Source organism: Plectropomus leopardus, chromosome 14, assembly GCF_008729295.1.
Source record: "Plectropomus leopardus isolate mb chromosome 14, YSFRI_Pleo_2.0, whole genome shotgun sequence".
Taxonomy (NCBI): domain Eukaryota; kingdom Metazoa; phylum Chordata; class Actinopteri; order Perciformes; family Serranidae; genus Plectropomus; species Plectropomus leopardus.
The window spans coordinates 27654380-27676583 of NC_056476.1; the positions used below are offsets into that span (position 1 = coordinate 27654380).

Here is a 22204-nt window from a genome sequence, read left to right on the forward strand (position 1 = left end):
TTAAAGTACTTCACTTACAAATGATTATTTCTATATAAATTAATCATCCCGTGTTAAGTCGAATTCGGAAAAAAAACAAATAACCCAAAAAAGGTGAAAATTCTTCGTGAATTAAAGTTGTAGGGGTTCACATTTAAACTGCAAAACTATCTCAAAACTTTCATACAACTCTGGCAGTTTAATCCAATTCTTATTTATACATTCATTTGTTCCTCCCAAACACAAACATTGTCAAGTTAGCAGTCTACACAGATTAGTAGCACACCTGCACAGTTTATGAGGAAGTGTTTTAAATCGCAAAAGTTTTTGCAAAAAGGCAGATGTTTGGGATTACTGAGCATTAGAGTTGTGACGATTTCTGGTTTTGCTGGTCCGGACCGGTTTTCGAACCTAAACTGGTTTATGCAAACTGACTAATTGGTTCGATTTCTGCAAACTGACTGAATCAGCATTTGTCGTTGTGTCACTTTAGGCAATTTTAAAGTAGCCTAAGTTCAGTAGCCCACTTGGTAGAGTGGGCACCAATGTACAAAGGCAATGTCCTTGCCGCAGCGGCCAGGGGTTCAGTTCCACCCTTAGCCCTTTGGTGCATGTCATCCCCTTTCACACTATAGCTGTCCTGTCTAATAAAGGCCAAAGAAGCCCAAAAAATAATCTTAAAGAAAAAATTTCACACCAGCTGATCCTTATTGAGCTTATACGACCACATAAATGAGACTTGGATTATTCTGCACGAGTTGTGTGATCGTTTGCAAACAGATGTTGTGGTTTAGTTTTGCTGTTGTTTAACCTGGATGCCATTTGTTTCAATTTATCAAGAATTTTCTCAGTTTTTGTATTCTTTGTTCACCGTGGAGGCATGGAAAAACAAAATTTTCCCCACAAGTTCAGTGTATCAGGGTAAATAATCGCTTCACAAATGATCATTTAGGGGATGAAGTATTCCTTTAAACTCTGCGTATTTGTTTATAGCATCTTAGGGTCTGCTATTCAGCTCTTTTTCTTTTTAAAAAAAAAAAAAGAAGTATTACATCAACTCTGGACTATTTCCATAATGGATCTTGGCTGTCGGCATGTATCCCACTCATCTTTGAATGATAAAAAGCCACAGGCGGTGTTACAGTGTGAACACGATCTGTACATTTGTCATACCCAGGGCTCCCATCCATACCAGTCGCTGAGCTACACCAGCGGTGACACAGCAGCTGACTCACCGGCCCATGTGAGCCGTGCAGGCCTGCCAGCCAAGGACAGCCCCAGGAAGGAGAGCCTCCTGAGTAATCTGACAGGCAGCTTTCGCAGTCTGCACAACCTACTGGAGGGCATGCCCCAGAGGAGCGAACCGTCTGCTGCCGCTGCAGCCAAGAGCAGCTCCCTCACTCGCACAGGTATACAGACCGCCATTGTGTTAACCACAGGATATGGAAGGTTCTGGTAACCACGGAATAGTGTTCTTCTGATTAAAACATGGAACAGCGCTCTTGTCATTTTTGCTGCAAGGCTGACCTCTACCGTTCAATCATGTGAAGAAAAACACACCAAAAATAGAGTCACAGTCTCTGTGTTTGTGTGTGTGTGTGTGTGTGTGTGTGTGTGTGTGTGTGTGTGTGTGCGTGTAGTGTGAGGGCTTAAAAACTGTACCAACCCTGTCTTTTTTCATAACTTTTATAAGCCCCAAATTTAAATTTACATAACTACATGTGCCTTGATGATGAAAGATGAAAAAGATCCGTGAACAGCGGTCAGTGTCTGTGTGATATCCTTTTTTTTTTTTGTAGTCTGTTCCATGATGTAATGTGCTCTCAATCTCTTTCTTCTGGGGCTCAGGAAACAGTTTAGGGACAGACATGCTGACGGAGCACCCGCTGCTGTCGGAGCCCTCTTCCGTCAGCTTTTACAACTGGATGTCCAACGCTGTGGGCAACAGGACAGGGGCTGTAACCCAGGACTCGCCAGTTAACCGCTCCCAGCACAACAGCCTGCAGACAGGTCAGACTCAATGGGCTCAGGGTTTGCCCAGGAAAGACGTTTTCTATTTAGCAAATCCTAGTTGCATATTTATTAAAGGGGAACTTCAGTTTTTTGCAACCTGTGACATTTTTTTTTTCTTTTGTTGTGTCTAAGTGATTTACGGACACCACAACTTTTTAAAATTGGTCCGATATTGAAAGAAAGGGCAGTAGCCAGGAAATAGGCTGCAACATAACCACTAAAGGCATGAGTGTACTGTCAATTTTTGTCCACTGAAAGTGCTTCTTTTTGCCACTGACAGGCTCAGATTGTTATTGTAAGTATCTTAAAATATTATGGAAAGGATCCCAGCAGAGTTAGATCTTCACACTACACTTCATTTTAAGTCAAAAGAAACAAAATAAAGCTCACAATAACTGTCTTTATTTGTCTTTTCACTGTTCCATAAACCACCAACTCTGGTTTGGTTGAAATAAACCCTTAACCCTTTCAAAACCTGCATTGAAATCACCTTTCTTGTGCTGCATTCAGATGCCTTTCACAGGTTTTTATAACTTTGTACCCTGTTCAAATTGGCTTGATTTATTTTAAAAACAGGGAAAAAGGGGCAATGAGCAAATTGGCAAGAAATGTCCTGCACATTGCAAAAAAATAGTCATTTAGGGTATCATATTTAAAAAGCTAGGGAAACATTTCTAAGGCTAAACTGTATTAATAGCTATTATAAATATAATATCAAAATATTTGTAATTATTTTGAGATAGTTATTATTCAAGTCGATTCCTTGTTTTCTTTTTTTTATTTTAGGTTTTTTGTGTACTTGTTTTTACTCATTTCTTGTTATTTTTGTGTCTTTGCTTCTTAAGTTGCTCAATACCGTCTTACCATGTTTTTCAAAGCAGTCAAATGTTAACCCACCCAGTTAGATGTGAACATTTGCAAGCTCTATACAAGCGAAAATTACTGTTTTATTAAATGTAGTCTGGTGGGTTTGATGATAGCAATTTCGGGGTTGTTTCTGGTTAAACAAAAGGCTCTTACTTTCTAACAAAAAGGTCTATCACTTGAGGGATCCTTTCCATAATGTTGTCACACTTAAAATACATTAATTATAATAACAATCTGAGCCTGTCAGTGGCAAGAACAAGTACATTGAGTGGGTGTAATTGACAGTGCATGCATGCACTGAGTGGTTACATTGCAGTTGTTTTGCAGCTGTTGGCTGAAGCAGTTTCACCCAATATTGGACCAATTTCAAAAATGATTGTTCCCATTTGTCAATCAGACCATAAACCTGGGAAATGGGACCAGGTTGAAAAATGCGGAAGTTACTCTCTCATTTTGTCTATTATTAATTTCTGTGGAATCTTGGGAACATTTTTTTCTCTTATTAAATGTTTTGTTATAATGATGTTCAAATTTATGCTAATCGTTAACACTTTCTTGTTTCAGCTAGCACTGTAACTCTAACAGATCTGAGGTCAGTTAAATGTCCATGTAATGTTGCTGTTTTACTAGACCAACCGGATTCTCCTGTCAACCACTACCAGTACCAACCTCTACCAACAGTTAACAGTCCAGAAGGAGGTCTGGGATTGTTGCTCAGTGTTGTGCTGATGGTGTTAGTGAACTAGTTAGCTAGCTAGCAGTTAGTTTGTCCCTCATTGTTAGTTTAATAATCACCTTAAACTCTGTGTTAATCTCTCCTGCAGAAATATCTGGAAACAGTTGCCAGAGTCTGTTCAGTAGCAATCACCGAGGTATGAAATGATAATCATGACTGATTGTTAGAAGCACCATCGAACGCGAGCATAGCAAGTGGCACACACAGCTGTCAATCATCATATTAAAGTCCCTTATTATAACATCAAATAACTAACTAAAACCAGACTTATCAGAAAAATTAACACTTGAACGAAAAGCAGGGTGAGAAGAACCACCCTAATCCCTTGAAAAATATGCATATTGGCTGGATTCCTTTCAAAAAACAATTTTTGATTTTCTAAATCTGCTTATTTCTTTCAATTTGTGGAACATGTCTGACCAGGCATGCTATTGCTTTTATTTTTTTCCAATTTAAAAAATAGAAAGAAAAAAAGAAATTGCACCAATTGAATCAGGCTTTAAGTGTTCAAATACTTGTGAAAGGCATCTAAAAGCAGCACAAAAAAATGATGTCACTCAAGATTTCAAAGGGTTAAACACGGCTTAACTGATATAATATCAGAGTAAAGTGTTTAATGGCCTATTAAACTCTGGAGTCTCTTGTAATGGCGCTTCAGGCCTGCAGCCGCGTTACTGTGATGATGGACAGATCATGTCGTTTCCTCGCTGTTACCTTCCTGCCAAACATTGTGTGAGAATCAGAGCGTGTTGGTGGAATTTAGCAACCTGCACTCTTTGTTCCTCCCTCGCAGCGCTGCTCTGTCCCACCCTCTGTTCCTCTGTGTTACAAACAGCTGCTCTCTGCACTTGTTTCACCCTCCCTCAGTAGCACTTTATTGTTGGGAATAACATATTTGAGCTCTGAAATGATACATCTTACCTTGACAAATTTAGCAGAGCACTTCTGATTGTGTGGGAACAATTATACGTGTGAGAGTTTGGATTTGCGCCCTTGGCCATCAGCTTTATCTCCTCAGCCAGGTGTCAGTCAGTGACAGCGCAGCAAATTAGCCACAACAGTTCCTCACAAACAAATTAGGAGAATGTGATGAGGCTGTCCAAATCACACATAAAATGGCCATAAAGTTCCCCCTCACACTCCCTGTGATGTGCTGCCTTCCTTTTAATTCACTCAAACGTCTTTATTATGGCCAGGCAGAGTGGTAAAGTGTCTCGTCCCGCAGCACTCTACTCACTCACTGCTGCTTATATTTACATGTCAAGTACCACACTGCCACTGAGCTGCTCTGCTGTGAACATACCCTGCAGTAACACACAGCAGCAGCTCCAGGATGTTTCTGTTCTAACGCCACATGTATCCCAAACCTTCCTTCCACACCCTTAGGTGGGACATGTAACCTGCCCACAATCCCCTCGGCGTCCGACTTCAACACAGTGCTTTCCAGCGATCAGAACACCTTGGATGGGACCCACTCCCAGCACTCCCAGCACAGCACCAGCCAGGACGACATGGCCGACATTGAGGAGGGCAACCTGTGTCCTGCTGCTGTTCAGCTGGCCGATGCTCAGGTGCTGTGAATACAACTGTGTGCATTTCTCTGTCATTTGTTGTGCCCGCGTCTGAATTTTCACTCCATTGCAAACTAATATGACGTCTGCAGCTTAGTTCTTTATGCCTCCACACTGGTGATAGCGGAGGCTGGAAGCTTTGTGTTTTCAGGGTTTTTGTCCATCCATCCCATTCTAAATATCTCAAGCACACCTTAAAGGAATTTCTTCAAATTTGGCACTGACGTCCACTTGAATTCGAAATCCTCAAGGTTACTGTGACCTCGCCTGTCCCATTCTTGTGAACGTAGTATCTCAAGAACACCATGAGGGTATTTTTTTCATAATTGGCACAAATGTCCACTTGGACTTAATTATTAACTAATTAGATTTTGGTGGTCAAAGTTCATAGTTCAAGATCACTCTCGTGAATACAGTATCTCAAGAACACCTCAAGCGAATTTCCTCAAATTTGGCAAAAACATCCACAGGGACTCAAGATGAACTGATAAGAAGTTAATGGTGTGAAGGTCAAATATCAAGGTCACTGTTACAAAACATGTTTGGCCACAGCTAAGGAATTTTCATACAAATGTCTGATAGGATATATAATAATAATAATGATGATGAACGGATGACATTTTATATACAAAAGGTCAAAGGTCATCTTCAGTGTGACATCATAAGTGCAACTTGATTGGTTAGCTGACGCATACAACTGCTAGGCAGCAATTCTGGTTATTTTTAGGAAAAATGTTTTTTCAGTATTGTTAATGGCATTAAAATGGGCAGAACATTAAGGGTTAAAATAAAATAATTTGTAAATGATGTATCCATAACTGTTTGGTAGATGAAACAGTAAATGAGCACTTGTCCCGGTTGAGTATACTCACATTAAATGGCCTTTGTCTTGCTTTCACTCATGTTTATCTTCATTCCGTATGTGGGTGTTGCAAACTCTCTGTGCAAGGATCACAGTTCAGTCTCCACATCACCTCTACAAACACCTGTCTTTATAGTGTGCTTTAATATCTGTTTCCCATCCTCAGGTTGTTTTCAAGCCTCTGTTGAGCTACACGGGCATCCAGGCCCAAGACGCCACACCTCTCAGTTACAAGATGTATTTTGGAGAGCACCTGTCTTTCTCTGGCAACCTTGAGTGTCTCAGAGCGGACATCGTCGACTCTGACACCTCCAAAGATCGTAAAAACAAAAGGTCCAGGAGGTAAAGTATACCCTAGTCATAACATCCGAATGTTAGAGAGTAGGAAATTAAATTATTTTTCTTTCCTTGGTAATGGCATAGTTTTGAATTTGTTTGAGGTGCTTATCTTACTTGTCTTACTTACAGTAAACGGTGGTTGGGACTCTCTTGTTTGGAGAAGCAGGCGAGAGTACTGACATTGAAGTTAAGTGATGTACTGCTGTGGAGGGGTCATGAATAAAGCGTATTTTAGCCACCTAAAAAATCATTATCAGTTGTAAGAGTATGCTATAATTTAAATACATTCAAAGCTTTACTGTGACGACAGACAGCCTTTTCCAACCAGGAACGGCTTCAGTTCCCCTTCTATGCTCATCAGAGCCACCAGACTCCAGAGATAAAAAATAGTCATTTTTGCTTGCAGAACAGTGGAGCCTCTCGTACACCACTGCCTCAATCATTTAGTTAGTTGATGTTATTGTGTGGCTTTGGTGAATCCAAATTACCAGTAATGCTTTACAACACCAAAGTGACACAGTCACACAAAGTTACTAATTGATGGAAGCAGTGGTAGACCAGCAGCTCCTACGCTCAGTTTTTCTCAGTGGAATCCAGCTTTTAAGAAAGGAATATAATGGTTTCTGTTCTCCATTTGAAAGGACTGTCTGAGAGCAAGTTCAAGCAGTTAAAATATATTCCAGATATAGAGTATACCCAAACTGATACAGATTTTTAAACCTGGATTGACATCACTTGTCATCAGCTGTTCTCAGACACCTTTCACAAGCATGTAAACCTTGAGAACCTGTGCAATCTGGTGCCATTTCTTTCAAAATCATAGGAAAAAATGCAATAAGCAATTTGGCAAGACATGTCCCGCCAATTGCATCCAGAGTAGTACACTGTATAGTTTCTGTGGCGGTACTCCTGTCTGCTTCTCCAAACTTGGTGTGTGCTGACTGACACATACTGTTGTCATTGCATTAACTGTGAATAAGTACCACAAACAATACCACCTCAAAAAATTCAAAACTATCCCTTTTATTTGGTGCTCACTCTAAGTGTAAGTATAAAATATCTGCTTCATCCATCTATAACCCTCCTTCTGTTCCTCCCTGTATCTTCAGACAGGGCATGGTGAACCTCCCTCCGCTGGAGTTCAAGCCAGCTCTGCTGATTGAGACATTCAGCCTGAACGCAGTGGTGATGGAGAAGTCGACCAGCGCTCCGCAGGGCCCCACCGCGGTGCCGCTTTCATTCCACGACCTCAACCGCCGCCACTACAACACATTCCACTGCGATTTCACCACAGCCTGTCAGGCCATCAGCCAGCGCGTTGACATGGCCCTGGTGCGCCTCATCCACCAGTTCAGCACCATGATCGACGACATCAAGGCCACGCAGACCGATATCAAGCTGAGCCGCTACACCGCCGGCTCGGCCTCACCGACGCCAACCTTCAAGGCCCGGCCGTACCGCCACTTCAGGTCCTCTGACTTCAGCCGCAGCTCCCGGGGCAGCCTTAACGGAGCGGGGCGCAGCGGGACCCAAACGCTGAAGAGCAAGAGAGGGGTGGGTGGAGGAGGAGCAGGTGGTGGAGGAGGAGGAGGTGTTACTGGGGGTTTACCACTGAATGGGCCTCCATCAGGCATGGACACGCTGGGGAGGAGGGAGCCACGAGGACGCAGCTCCCTCGGACGCTCAGAACGACGCACCTCTAAGGTAACTAAAACCACTTTCACTGATGTGGCTTTCTTTCTGAGGTTGTAGGAGGCTGAGTTTTAAACTAGAGTTATACTGTGATAACTGTACCATATGAAACTAGACTAAAGTGTGTGATGTCCACTTGTTGTAAACAGGGTTAATTAACCCTTAGTTTGGCACATTATACGCACTTTTCATTCTTCATTTTTTGATAATTTTGGCTGTGTTCACTGCACATAGCATACATTTTGGCAAGATTGTGTATTTTTATTTAATTATGGAATTTCCAGCTCAGCTTATACAATAAATCTAAAATACACTGTGGAAACTAAATGCAAAAAGAAATGCATTATTGAAACCTGTTCAAACTGCAAATTTTGATCCCACAGCCATCAAAAGCATAAAAACATGTGTTGCATTACTTCTGGGTGTCATTTTGGGCTTTTGCATTGGAATGTGTAATTTTTACTGTTTCCCACCTGATGATGTCATTTTTACCATATTTGGCATATGGAGAAAATACATGCTAGAATATTTTTTTATAAGCTGATTTTGAAAAGCGCATTTTGTGCACAGAGCGATACAAGTATGTGTAATATCAAAGCGGGCCCAGAGGGTTAATGGCTAAATTTTTGCGAGTAAAAACTGGCATTGCCAGTTTCACAGCTGTCTCTTAACCTTTCATAAACACTCTAAATGGGTCCAAGTTTGTTTTTTTGTCGGATATTGATATTAGCTAAACGTGCAACAGAAAATAAACTTGGAACCCCCTCATAATTTTAGTTTTATTTTTTGAAAACCTCCCAGAGATTTCTTAGTTTTAGCACTCAAAAGAAGCCTTTTTCTAAGACAAGAGCCCAATTACCTTTCTGCATCTACAACTTGGAAAAGCCAGTATCTGCCAGAGGACTTCAGTTAAGTCCTTTCTAAGAAAGTGTTAAGTGGTCTCAAATATTCCTCAGTGGCACTTCCAAGTGAACTGTAAATATGATCAGTAAAATCACAAAATCCATTTTAAAACTGTCATTTTCTACACACAAACCCTAGAGGGAGCCAATAGATCATAAACATTTCCAAGAGCAGGCTCCATTCACTGAGACATTGTCAGCTGCTGCGGAAAGTTTTTCATTCAGTCCTAGGCTTTTGGGCAAAACTTGAGAAATGGTATAATCTTGTCTGCAAACCTGTCTGGCCTGATAATTCTCACAAGGACAGTTTTTTTTAAATAATTTATTTTTTGTCTCCTGGAACATGCCTCAAATATTTTTTGAAGTGAAGGGATTTTGATAAAAATAGAAGATGTGTCAGAGGGACTCTTGGCAGACTTCCACAGATATAATCTAAACTGGAGCTCCCAGAAATCCTTCTCCAGAAATAACTTAGTAATGTCCCTGTACACTGCAGTTATTGTCATGAGTAGCTGTTGTCATCTTACAGATCTCATTACCTGTCCATGATAGCGGACAGGCTAATAACTCCACTGTTACAGTTAACAGTAGGGCAATAAAAGACGAAATAAGCCAGTTTATTTACCCCTCAGCCCCATGATGCATATTGTGACATTTTTATTTGTTTCATAATGTGGATGATTGTGTAACGCCCTCAGGTGTCAAGGAAGGGCTCTCGTGACGTGGCAGACCACATGGCCATCCAGATGGACGACTCCGACTCCATCACCGTGTCGGAGCAGAGCGAGCCGTCAGCAGAATGTTGGCAGAACATGTATAAGCTACTCAACTTCTACTCCCTCATCTCAGATCCCACTGGCATCCTGGAAAAAAGCTCCCCTGAGAACTGCCTTTCAGGTGGGATTCGGCTTCCAGCTGATTCATCCAGTTCCTAATTCCTATCCTTTATCCCACAACACGCTTTCCCATTCTGCTTTACTTTGTACTTTTACATTTTATACTTAAGTCCCACTCATTATTATTTGAAGATATTGCTGTAAATTAGCTCTGCTTGACAAACCTTGCTGTTATGTCTTAATTCTCTGCCGACACGGGTTTTTCCCTCCTGAGCTCAAGTGCAGGTCTTTGAGTCTTCATTATTCCATGATGCTTTATTGATCAGACTCTCATATTACTTTATTATACATTGCTTATATTGATTTAATACTTGCACTGAATCCATAACAGAAATTCATGTGACATTGTGTATATCCAGCCTGTACAATCTATCTATACAAAAGTCGCTACTCAGCTGCTCTTATTCAGCATGCAACTGGATCTTAATGTAATTCCTTATTATTGATAATGTGCTCCAAGTTAAAGGGGACCTATTGTGCTCATTTTCAGGTTCATTATTGTATTTAAGATTTCTACTAGAGCAGGTTTACATGCTGTAATGGTCAAAAACACCTAATTTTCTTCATATTATCTGTTCTAGATTAGCTGTATTCACCCCCTGTCTTAAACGCTCTGTTTTAGGGCCTCTCTATATAAGACCCCCTCCCAAAAAAGCCCTGTATGCTCTGATTGGTCAGTGCTTCCAGGTCTTCAATATCTCATCTCGTTGCAGCCGTGGACTGTCAGAGTACAATGACAATTTTTAATGGGAAAAATCAACAATAAAAGCTTCTAGAAACAACCAGACATGTTTCAGCAAGAATTTGATCCAAAATTAGGGAGAAATGAACAAAATCTGCAACCAACATTACATGTTTCCCTGGCGTTAGCATGTAGCTACATGAAGCAGTGTACTTTCAGCTGGGGAATGACTGTTTCAGAGAGTAGCAGCAGTTTCTAGCGTGAAAAATAACCAGTAAAACTTCTAAACACCACCTGACATGTTCCTGCAGGAATATGATCTGAAATAAGAGAGAAAACAACAGCAGCAACATCAGCAACCAAAATTGCATCTTTCCCTGATGTTAGCATGAAGCGACATGTAACAGAGTACCTTTGCAGCTAGGTAATGACTGTTACGGAGTATAGCAGCAGTTTCAAGAATGAAAAATTACCAATTAAACTTCTAAACACAACCTGACATGTTCCAGCAACCAAGATGTTAACCAACATGTTAACCTGACGTTAGCATGTAGCTACATGTAACAGTGTACTTTCTGGGACTGAAACATAGCTCAGTCTTTTGTTAAATTATGTAGAAATGGTCATCACAATTCAAATTTAGCCTCATCATGTCATAAAGCTAAACCTTCATATAAACATAGACTATATCATTGTGTGCTAAAATAACGCCCCATTAATGTTGTCTGCTGTTAACAAAAAAATGTTCAAGCTATGAGTCCTTCAATCAAAACATTACCAAATGACGGACCTTAATGATTTTGTCAAGTGGAATCATGGGAGTTGTTGTCTTCATTGTTAAACAACCACCATCACAGATGAAAGTCTTATCTGATAAGGACATGCATATAAGTTTTACTCTGGTTCCATTTAGTCACATTTATTCAGGTAATGTCATGTCATTCTAATGAAACAACTGCTATAATGTAACATTACCTTGCTAACTTACTGACAAATGAATTGACTACCCATACAGCTACTGTGGTTACCGTCACACTGTACTTTGCTTCCCGTCTCCTCCCTGCAGAAGGTGGCCGTCGGCCCTCAGAGCCGCTCTGCAAAGTCATCTTTGAGAATGAGCAGCAGGACCCAACCACGCCCAACAAGCCCCCTGGTGCAGGCGGGCGAAGGCGTAGCCTGGTAAGCTCCGAGCCCCAACATGTCACACTTATAGTGTTCGGCATTGGCATGGTGAATCGCACTCACCTGGAGGCCGACATCGGCGGGCTGACCATGGAGGCGGAGCTGAAGAAGATCCATGGAAGCTTCACCCTAAAGGAGAAGATGAAAGGTGAGGTGGAGACCTGTGTGGATATAAGGATATAAGTTTTTGTTTTATTATCTAACTTAGTCAGTCACTTCATGCAAACTAGTTACCTGTGCACTGACCTTAATTTCCCTGATGTGTCATGAAAAAAATCCATAATTTACCAGTCATTAAAGGTAGCTTTTTGTTGAAAATTCAGTTTGATTCAAGTTGTAATGTTCCAAAACAAAGCCCTTGCATCATGATTATACGATTGCTTCTCAAAGATAATTCATTGAATTTCTGCAGAAACATAGTTTGGTAGTTCGATATAATGTATCTTTGTTGTTGTCCACAGATATCCTGCACCAGAAAATGACTGAGACGTGTGCATCGGCTCACATAGGAGGGGTAAACATTGTTCTACTGGAAGGCATAACTCCTGACATCCAGTACGTATATATTCTTTTTAACTTTCGCTTTATAGAGAGTCCAGTTAACAATTATTAGTTTGAATGTGAGGGGTTCTTTATGTCTCATCTTGAATGAAATTCTCTGGATAGCAACGTTTTGTGTATTGATCTAATCTTTTGTTGTTTGAAGCTGTATTTCTTTAAAAACCTTTTGTAAATATAACTGTTAATGATTTTTGGTGTTTTAATTCAATATTCCTTTATTTTTTTGTGCTACCTAAGGGAACAACTATTTGATTTGAACTCCATTCCCAAAGTTTTAAAACTTCTAAGCTCTTAAGTAGTACAACTTTGCCAAAATGGTTATTTACTTTTTTTTAAGATACTCAGTGATAACAAAATACTGAGTGATGTCAAAGAATGCCTCCCCCTCACAGAAGAACACAGCAACAAAACTTCCACATTCTGCAGATGCTTTAATGCCACGTACCTTTGTAAAATCAAGGGTTGGAACTAAAAAGTGGATGCAGTGTTTTCCTCAAGTGTTGGCGCTCAGCAGGAGCCAATTACTGACTCCTTTCCAGACGGGAAATTTTAACAGCAGTTTTTGTTTTTTACTGTGTGCAATTTCCTCAAAACATAACCACCCTAATCAGGTTACAAGCCTCGTAGTCATGCATTGAGGCGGGCTGATGCATCTCCATGCTGCTTTGATTCAGTTTAGAACTTCCACCGCTGCTTCAATAAGAAGCTTTTTTTTTCATCTTTTTCTATTTAACAAACGCTCCAACTGTGAAAATAATACTGAGACTTAATCCTGTTTTCATACTGTACGCTCCGAACGGCACTCCAGTGTTTGAATTTGTATATGCCACACACAACTTGGCTCTCTTCAGTTGCTACTGATGAATAAAATTGGCCAATATTCAGTTGTAAGAATGATTGTAGTGCAACTGGTATGTTTTGCTCCTTCCTTGTTTGCCTCAAATGAACACAGTGTGCAGACAGATACATTAATTAAGTGATAATCAACTACAGGCGCCAATGCAAATGTCCTGGGTCGTAATTAAATCGTGATGTCTGCCATTTTAGCAGTTGTTTTGAGATGTTTCCTTCCAGATGCAGATTTTGATAAAACATTTTACTCTGGTTGTCCTTTATAAGGTTGGTTTATTCTACACGTTTAGAAATAAATGTGCTAAGTAGAACTACAGAGGGTTCTTCTACTTGTCCCTATTGGAAAACCAATTTTAGTTCCTGGTAGAATCTTTTATAAAGGTTTCACCTGGACTCCTGACAGAGGGTTCTACTTAGAAACAAACATATAAAGGGTAACATCATGATCCATCTCTAAAAAGTTTGACAGTTAAATTCTTATAAGAGCTTCTACAGAGAACCCATCAATGGTGTCATGGTTTCACCCAAAACCCTCTCTGGTGGTTCTGTCCAAGACCTTTCCAACTTCAAGGGGTTCTAGCAACTCACTCAGGTGGTTCCACCGAGAGCCATTTTATATTACAGGGGTCTCATCTAGAACCCATTCAGAGGTTTCTACCAAGAAACCTTTTATATTCCAAGTGTTTCATCCAGAACCCGTCCTGGGGGCTCTACCCAGAACCCAATTATGTGCCAGTGGTTTTGTATAGAACCCACGTAGGTTTCTCTACCAAGACCCTTTTATATTCTAAGAGTTGTATCTAGAAACCAGTCGGGGGGTTTGACCGTGAACCCTTTAATGTACTATGGGTTAAATCTAGAACCCACCCACTGAGTCCAAAAGGGGCTCTTAATGAAGCCCTCGGTCTTACACATAACCCTTGAAGAACCCTTTATTCAAAAAAGGGTTACTCAGAAGCAAATAGTTCTGGGTCGAACATCAGCACTCGAGAAGAACCCTTTTGGAACCCTTATTTCTAAGAGTATAGTTTTTTTTAGCTGCTTTATTAATCCAGAGATGTTTCATCATGAACTTGTGTGTATAAAACAAAGCAACAGGAGCAGGACTCTCAGAGCTGAGCACATTTTCACCTGAAGTGGCCCCGCAGTGTTTCTGCTTTTGGAAAACTGTGTTTTCACCTTATGGTGTCTCAGAACTGTTTCTCACTCTCTTCTGCTCTTCTTCTTCTTTTTTTTACATTCCTTGGCTTTCTCTTCCAACTACTTGCATAGACTGGAGGATTTCCCAACATCTCCCACCAGCACAGCTAAACAAGAGTTTCTGTAGGTTATTGCTGCCGATTAGGGCCCACATGCATTCATAAATCCAGATCACAGCTGCCCTGATTGCACATCCTTCATCATCTGTCATGAGTCGCCTGCCATCCATTTGTATTTTCAGTGAGCATTTTCTCAGGAGTCCCCTTGCTCAGATGTGAACTGTGTGTATAAGACACTTTGATTGGTTTATGAAAGCAGAAAGTGCTTTTGTTTTCATGTAATTTATGAATTTCTTCATTTTTGACTCTCCCCTAAATGTTTACAGTCTACCAAAATACTGAAATATCTCAGTGATATTGCAGCATTGTATTACAGTTACAGAGCAACGCATTCATAAAGCATATTCCTTCTGCTATATGATGCAGGATCATAAAAAGATGTCTGTGTAAGACCTTTTATTCAACAGCCACAGTGTATAATTCATTACCCTTTTCATTCATAGTGGAACACGTGTCACTGTTATGATTGCCCATTTCTACCTGTGCCCAGAAAACTGAATGCTGTCCCGACTCTGCATGGTGTTTCACTGTATGGTGTCCTTTCAGTAATTCCACTTCAGTTGCACATCCATTTATGTGTCCACATCACCTGGAAAAAAGTTAAATTTAGTTCCTGTTGCTTATTCCAGTTTACTCTGTGTTTCAGAACGGTGGTCAAATGCAACATTGCTAAGTCCCAGGCCCTGTACAGCGCCCAGCGAGGACTGAAGACCAACAACGCAGCAGTCTTCAAAGTGGGGGCCATCATGATCAACATCCCCCAGCACCCAGCTACGCTGCACAGCATGATGGTCCGCAGCTCCCACCAGCTCTCCAAACAGATCTCTGACCTCATCCGCCAGCCCTCCATTGTGTATGTCCACTTTTTTTTATCTGTCTTTCAAAGAACAGCTGCTGTGCAAATCAAGTTTTTAACTGGACTGGCTGCCTGGATGGTTAGGAGCTGCAGAATCTCGTGGTTTTCTCAGTTTGCAGACATTTGTGGTTGCCGTTCTTCTTCTTTGTATTAGCTGCTAATTGCTAGCAGCTGCATTTTAAATCTCCCGCAGTCAAAACATTACGACCACACTCATGGTCAGGTCTTTCCAGCTTTACCTTTTACACAAACCCTGTTTCAGTGCTGTGACTACCTCTGTTTCCCCCCTTTCCGCAATCAGACGTTATAAGTGTGTAAATGCAGCTAAAGGTGACTGAGGGTGTGGGCTCGTTTGTGTATTAATAGATCCATGCATACTTAATGAGGCACAGGTGTAGAGTTTCATTAAAGCCTTTTTAAGGCAGGATGTGATTATTTTCATGGCAGAAAAACTTCTTGATAAGTAATTTTCAAGAACAGAAATGAGTTTTTAGAGGTTTAATCAATTCCCAGAGAGGAACTTTAATAAACAACATTTAAAAGTAATGAAAAACTAACTCTACAATAATGTTCACTTTAAACTATGTTTAAAATCCTAAATTAACCTGTTATGCAACTGTAATGTCATCAGATTGTAATTTACATTTAATAACTCCTCATAAGAAGTCTTTCATCTCAATAAGTGACAGGTTACTGCAGCATATCCACACCGTCTCCACTTAACTGCTCTCTGCTGTGTGTGGTCTGTTTCCATGGTGATATTCTGCATTATGTTAAAGAATTGTAGGTGTGCTTAGGATACTAAACGGTGTCTCCATAATTTGATGTTCACAGGAATATGAGGCAGTATCTGCAAAGCTTTACATTATAACACACGTAATTGAATCTGAGCAAAAGTAGCAATGTCTCAGGGTGAACTTCTTTTCTCCCAGTTTAACCTGTAAGTTCTGAGAGTGATATGATGGTAGATATGATGCAACGCATCCCAAATCCAAAACCACCTTCACAAGTCAGCACCTATGCGAATAATAGCTGACTGAGTTGGTAAAAGTTTTTTTGTTCTTTCTACAGTCAACCTCCTAACAGAGAGGACACCCCGACCCCGCAGCCCTCTGACAAAGCATCCAGCATCAATCAGACCCCCGTCGAAGCCAACGAGTTCCCCCAGCTCCCTGAAGGCCTCGAGAAGAAGCCCATCGTCCTCAAGTTCAGCGCCATGATGGATGGCATCACCATCGGGGCCGCCCTGCTGCCCTCACTCAAAGCAGAGTACAAAATGGGTCGTGTGAAGAGCCATGGCATGACAGGTGTGTGTTAGACAAGATCTGACACAGAATTCAGTGATCAGAGAACAGAGTTTTTTTTGTGATTTGGCATCCCTACAGTTATTTACACCACAGTCGTAAATACAAAATGCACCTGAAGGTTGCAGCCTGTTTATACCGTGCCGATTTAAGTTAGTGATCTCCCGGTTACAAGTCACTTTACCATTTAATGAAGTTGAACCTATTAGTTGAAGATAAAGTTGCAAAATGTTGCTTTAAAACTGAGGTAAAAACATTACTGTGCTGGTGTTGATATCAGTGTTGAGGCATGTCCAGTCCATGCAAAAGAATAAATAATGATAATTGTGCTTTTTGTCCTCCTCACACTCCTCCTGTGTTTAGGGGCACAAACCAGCTTCACCTTTGAGTTGCCAAATCACAAGCTTTGCTTCCAGTCCAAAGTGTCCCCAGTGGACATGTCCACCATGCCACCATCTGCCAGTCTCACCCTGCCCCCGGTCACCATGTCAGGAGAGTACATCATGGAGGACCATGAGAGCCACTCGGACCAGGGCTGGGCTCCTGACGACTTCCCTGCGAAGCAAGGGAACTACCTCCAGGGCAACTACCTGCGCTGTGTCGCTGAGGTGAGACGCTTCTAATGGGGCAGGACAGTGAAAAAAAGCTCATTTTCTAGAGCAGCACACGTTGATATCCCCATGGCTAAGGCCGTGACATGTGACAAAAGATGTGCATAGTTTAAAAATAATTTCATAAAGTTTGAACAATAAATCATAGCTCCTTACTTTTTTTCTCTACTGGGAGCAAGCGATGCCGCACTGTTTCCTTTTACAATTTTTTTGCAGTTTACAAAACATTTCTTGCCAAGTTGTTCATTACGTTTTTTACTGTGTTTTTGTAAGAAATCAAATCAATTTTCTCATATTTCAGAGGTTTAAATACTAGTTGACAGCGTCTGAATGCAGTACACGAAAATGGCAATCCAGGTGTTATACAAGCTTTATTACGCAATGAATTAGAGGTCAACCGATGTTGGTTTTTCGGGGCCAATTCGGATTGTTAGTACTTAATGAGACTGAAAACCGATATTTGGAACCTATTTGCATTTCCAAACAAAAAATTAAATATTTTTGTTGAAATTTAGAATTTGGAATATAACAAATTCCAACACAAAACTTTCTTTAAATGCCTTTAGCAAATCTTTAATCAAAACTGAGACTTTCAACATCATATACAACAAGTTCCCTGCAACTCCCAAGTTCAGTAAAAATTTAGATTAAAAATGAATAAATAAAGATATCTCCCTGAGGTTTTACAAAGTAAAAGTTCCTCCTATGCTGACACTTTCTTTGCATGTATTGCAGATTGCTGTCCCTGCTGTTGGTTACAAACACTTTTTCATTAATTAATTTTATTGGCGATCAGTAGAGTAAAATGCCGAAACAGATAATTGTCAAAATGCCAAATATCGGTAATCAGCCAGGCTAATAAACTGTCAACCCCTACAATAAATCCAGGAGGACCAAAAAAGGTCAAAAATGGCTCCAGGCTGAGAGCGATGTAACTTCCCCTCACTTGTCTCCTGTGATGTGCAGATTGGTTCATTTGAGCACAACCTGACCACAGACCTGCTCAACCACCTGGTCTTCCTGCAGAAGGTTTTCATGAAGGAGGTCAATGAGGTCATCCAGAAAGTCTCAGGTACTGTACCAAACACCGGCACACACTTTTCTATAACAAAACGATATCCTTTTCTTTGCTGCTGTAACAGCCCAGCTCTCCTCTCAGATCAATAAAGTTAATCTAATCTTAACATCTGACTGTTCCCAGCTGGATTCTATAGCCTACAGCTGCTACTTAAGTCAATGAAAAATATTGTTTTCCTCACAGAACAATGCCAGAGGCCCGGACACAAATCCAGTCATTTTCCACAACAGTATTGATAGTAATTTGTTGAACTCACTAGGCTTGATCGATGTAATTGCCCAGGAGAGATTTAAATAATAATGAGAATGGTTTAAGCTAACACTTGCAATCAGGGAGAAGTCTTTGTATGTAGCTGCACTGGGACACCAGAGGCAGATATTAGCATTCACAGGTACACAAACAGCATAATCCCACTGTCACTTCTTATATAGCACTTCACTACAGTCTGTGTGGAACTGCAAGGCTGACTTGTAAACTCTGAATGCACACAGGAGGAGAACAACCCATCCCATTGTGGAACGAGCACGACACCTCAACAGATGCAGACAAGCCCAAAATCCTGCTTTACTCTCTGAGCCTCATGTTCAAGGTACCTCGTGTTCAGTCTCTCTTTCAGCACAGAAATTCAAAGTACCACATCAGTCCCAGAGGCTGATGCAAGCAGCTGATTCTGGTCCAAACTTTGTGTGCTAAGTAAAACAGTGTTCCCGCGGATCCTTACAAAGTCTTGAAAGGCATTGAATTCATTAATTTAAAAATAAGGCTTTGACTGGTATTAAAATGTCTTAAATTTATGTGTTAAAGGTGTTCAGATATGGTAATATATGTGTGTATATATATATATATATACTGTTTATGTATTATATATGTAGTTATTTATTTATTTTTATGTGAAATAAATTAAATGAAACTAAATAAAATAAAATCATAATACATTTTACACATTAAAAGTCAAAAACCGTATATGCGCATAAAAAGCATAAAACAAGCTCAACCATAATATGCGATCCAAAAATTAATAAACGGTGAAATTCATTAAAAGCAAGAGCATAAAAATGGGTCTTGAGTTGTTTCTTAAAACTATCTACAGAGGTTGCTTGTCTTTAAATGTATGGGCAGTCTGTTCTAGGCCAATACATGAATGCAGTTGATATGTCTGTACATACACACACACACACATCTACATAATCACATGGTAAACATAAATAAAAACATATGTTAATAACAGTAATACTGACATCAGCTCAATATACAAGCTTCTACCATACTAACCAGACATCACAGGCACGACCCCATCAGATTCAGGCAGCTTTTCGTAATGTTACAGATAGACCCACCACAGATCTGACAAAGGGAGACCATGTTTCATTGAATTTCTGAAAAGGTACATGCACAGCATATTGAATCTTTTTTTATTTTAGCATCAGGATCATGTCCTGGACCCACTGAATAAACGATGGGGGCCTATTTGACATCCAGTTGAGAAGAACCAGTCAGTCAGTTGCGTGTCAGTAAAGCTTTTAGGTTTTTCTGAACAGTGTTCTCTTGTTCGCAGGGAATCCAGATGACCGCCACCACTCCCTCCATGCGAGCTGTGCGCTTTGAGACGGGCCTCATCGAGCTGGAGCTGTCCAACAGGATCCAGTGCAAGGCTCAGCCCGGTGGCAGCAGCAGCTACCTGAAACTGTTTGGCAAATGTCAAGTGGATCTCCACCTGGCTCTCGGACAGATCGTCAAGCACCAGGTACAGATCAGCCTCCCACTGGTGACATGGAAACTCTCAGGTTTAAAGATTCAGAGGAAAACTCTTCTAAAACTGTTTGTCATACATGGTTAAACTGTCACTACATCTTAACAGTAGTGCCTGATACAGATAATCTGTGAAGAAACCAAGTCAGATTTGACAGAAATTGACATTGACAGAAACCCACCCGGCCTAACCGAAAACAACCAATCAGTGCCAAGAGGAGTCTCTAATGCTGTGTCAGTTTTTTCACTTTCCCCGTCCTTGCACAAGTTTTCACTCAGTCAAGTCAAATATCATGTGCGTGCTGATTCAGGAGGAACTTTGTAAACAGACTGTCAAAGAAACAACCACCAGCAGTGAAAAAATTGCACATCCCTCCTTTGCCAAATAGGCAGTACATGGCAACAACAAAGACAGCAAAACAGGACTGACAACAAAATGCAACCTCAAAATAGAAACTTAAACCAAGCCGGCATTGGTTTTGAATCCTTTCAGGTACCGTAGTTCCTTCTTCCATCTGTTTGTCCATCAATCCCATTCTCGTAAATGCAACGTCTCAAGAAAGTCTTGAATAAATGTCTTGGTTGTTTTTATTCAGGCATGGCAGATTCCTGCAAATGCCAGCAGGAGCTCTGGGAGGAGCCAGAGGAACTAGGTTTTTTTTGCAGATTATACGTCTCATGTACTACTATCAGCATGTAGTGACAGTTTCAGCAAATGTGACAAAAAGTATTTTTTTAAGTTACCTACTGAACCCTTTAGTTCAAAATTGACTTTAAAGTACCATTCACAGTGAAGTACAAAATCCAGAGTTGTTCCTCTTGCATATAATTCTATCAGATGTGTATCTGATGCTCTCCTTTCCCTTTGCAGGTGTATGAAGAAGCTGGCTCAGACTTCCACCAGGTGGCGTACTTCCGAACTCGGATCGGTCTGCGGAATGCTCTGCAGGAGGAGATCAGCGGCTCCTCCGACAAGGAGGCCGTCCTCATCACGCTCAACAGGCCCATCGTTTTCGCCCAGCCGGTGGCATTCGACAGAGGTTCAGTTTACTTTCTCTTTACATCAGATGCCAAAGTTTGTTTTGTGTGGGGCTGCAACTAACGATTATTTTCATCATAGATGAATCTGACCTTTTATTCTCAATAAACTATCGATCGTTTTGATAATAAAAAGTACCAAAATAGTGAAACTTACCCTGTGTAATTTCCCAGAGCCCAAGGTGACGCCTTCAGATGGTATGTTTTATCAAACAGTCCAAAAAGTCAAAGCTATTTTTTTTTTAAATCATGTATGGCAAAGAGGAGCATAAAATTCAATCAAGGAATCAGTAAATATTTGGCTTTTTGCCTGAAAAAATACATTTAAACAATTATTAGATGATAGAAATAATTGCCAAATTATTTTCTGTGGATCGACTAATCAATGAATCTACCAATAGTTTCAACACTAGCCCCGTGTACCTCAACAAAATCTATTCTGTTTAGCTATTGTAGTTGTGTAGAAAGAAAAATGTAACCATTTCCACTCAACAGTGATTTTAAAAGAAGGCTGGCTCAGTGAATTGCATGTGATTTACACACACAACAACGACAATAATACACTGACATCTCTCTAACGTGACATTCAGGGTGTGATTCTAAGTTTCCACCTGTATGCCCTCCTGCAGCTGTGCTCTTCTGGCTGAATTACAAAGCGGCGTACGACAACTGGAACGAGCAGCGCTTGGCCCTCAACAAGGACATCCACGTGGCCACCAAAGAGGTGGTGGATAAGCTGCCGGGCATCCAGCAGACCTCCGCCCAGGCCTTCAGCACCCTCTTCCTGCAGCTGACCGTCAACGACCTGGGCATCTGCCTCCCCATCACCAACACATCCCAGGTAATCTGCTTAAGCCCGGATGTAGAGTCCAAGTGTATCGTAGTTGCTGATTATATAAACAATTGCAGGTTTGCAATCTGTTGGCTTCAAGGTCATTCAGTTAGTTCACATTTACATATGGATCTTCATGTGTCATGCAAATAATGTAATCAGACAGCTATAAAGACTCACAAGTTTTGCATCTTTGATTGGCATCAAAATTCCATGGTTACATTTTAGATGTGATTGACTGTTATACATTGAGGCCAGATGTGTTGTATGTAGTGTATGACAT

General features: G+C 40.8%; 1 protein-coding gene across 1 annotated transcript in view; it reads left to right on the top strand.

The window, feature by feature from the left end:
• kiaa1109 (KIAA1109 ortholog) overlaps positions 1-22204 on the top strand; it is a 148834-nt gene that overhangs the window by 54338 nt on the left and 72292 nt on the right. Inside the window, exons 44-60 of the mRNA XM_042500822.1 lie at positions 1157-1388; positions 1828-1989; positions 3684-3731; positions 4982-5166; positions 6195-6370; positions 7477-8071; positions 9660-9858; positions 11606-11869; positions 12183-12276; positions 15100-15306; positions 16381-16616; positions 16977-17221; positions 18191-18296; positions 18794-18891; positions 19858-20046; positions 20923-21091; positions 21719-21930. Coding sequence (XP_042356756.1) covers positions 1157-1388; positions 1828-1989; positions 3684-3731; positions 4982-5166; positions 6195-6370; positions 7477-8071; positions 9660-9858; positions 11606-11869; positions 12183-12276; positions 15100-15306; positions 16381-16616; positions 16977-17221; positions 18191-18296; positions 18794-18891; positions 19858-20046; positions 20923-21091; positions 21719-21930 — 3417 coding nt within the window. The remainder of the gene's footprint in view (positions 1-1156; positions 1389-1827; positions 1990-3683; positions 3732-4981; positions 5167-6194; positions 6371-7476; positions 8072-9659; positions 9859-11605; positions 11870-12182; positions 12277-15099; positions 15307-16380; positions 16617-16976; positions 17222-18190; positions 18297-18793; positions 18892-19857; positions 20047-20922; positions 21092-21718; positions 21931-22204) is intronic.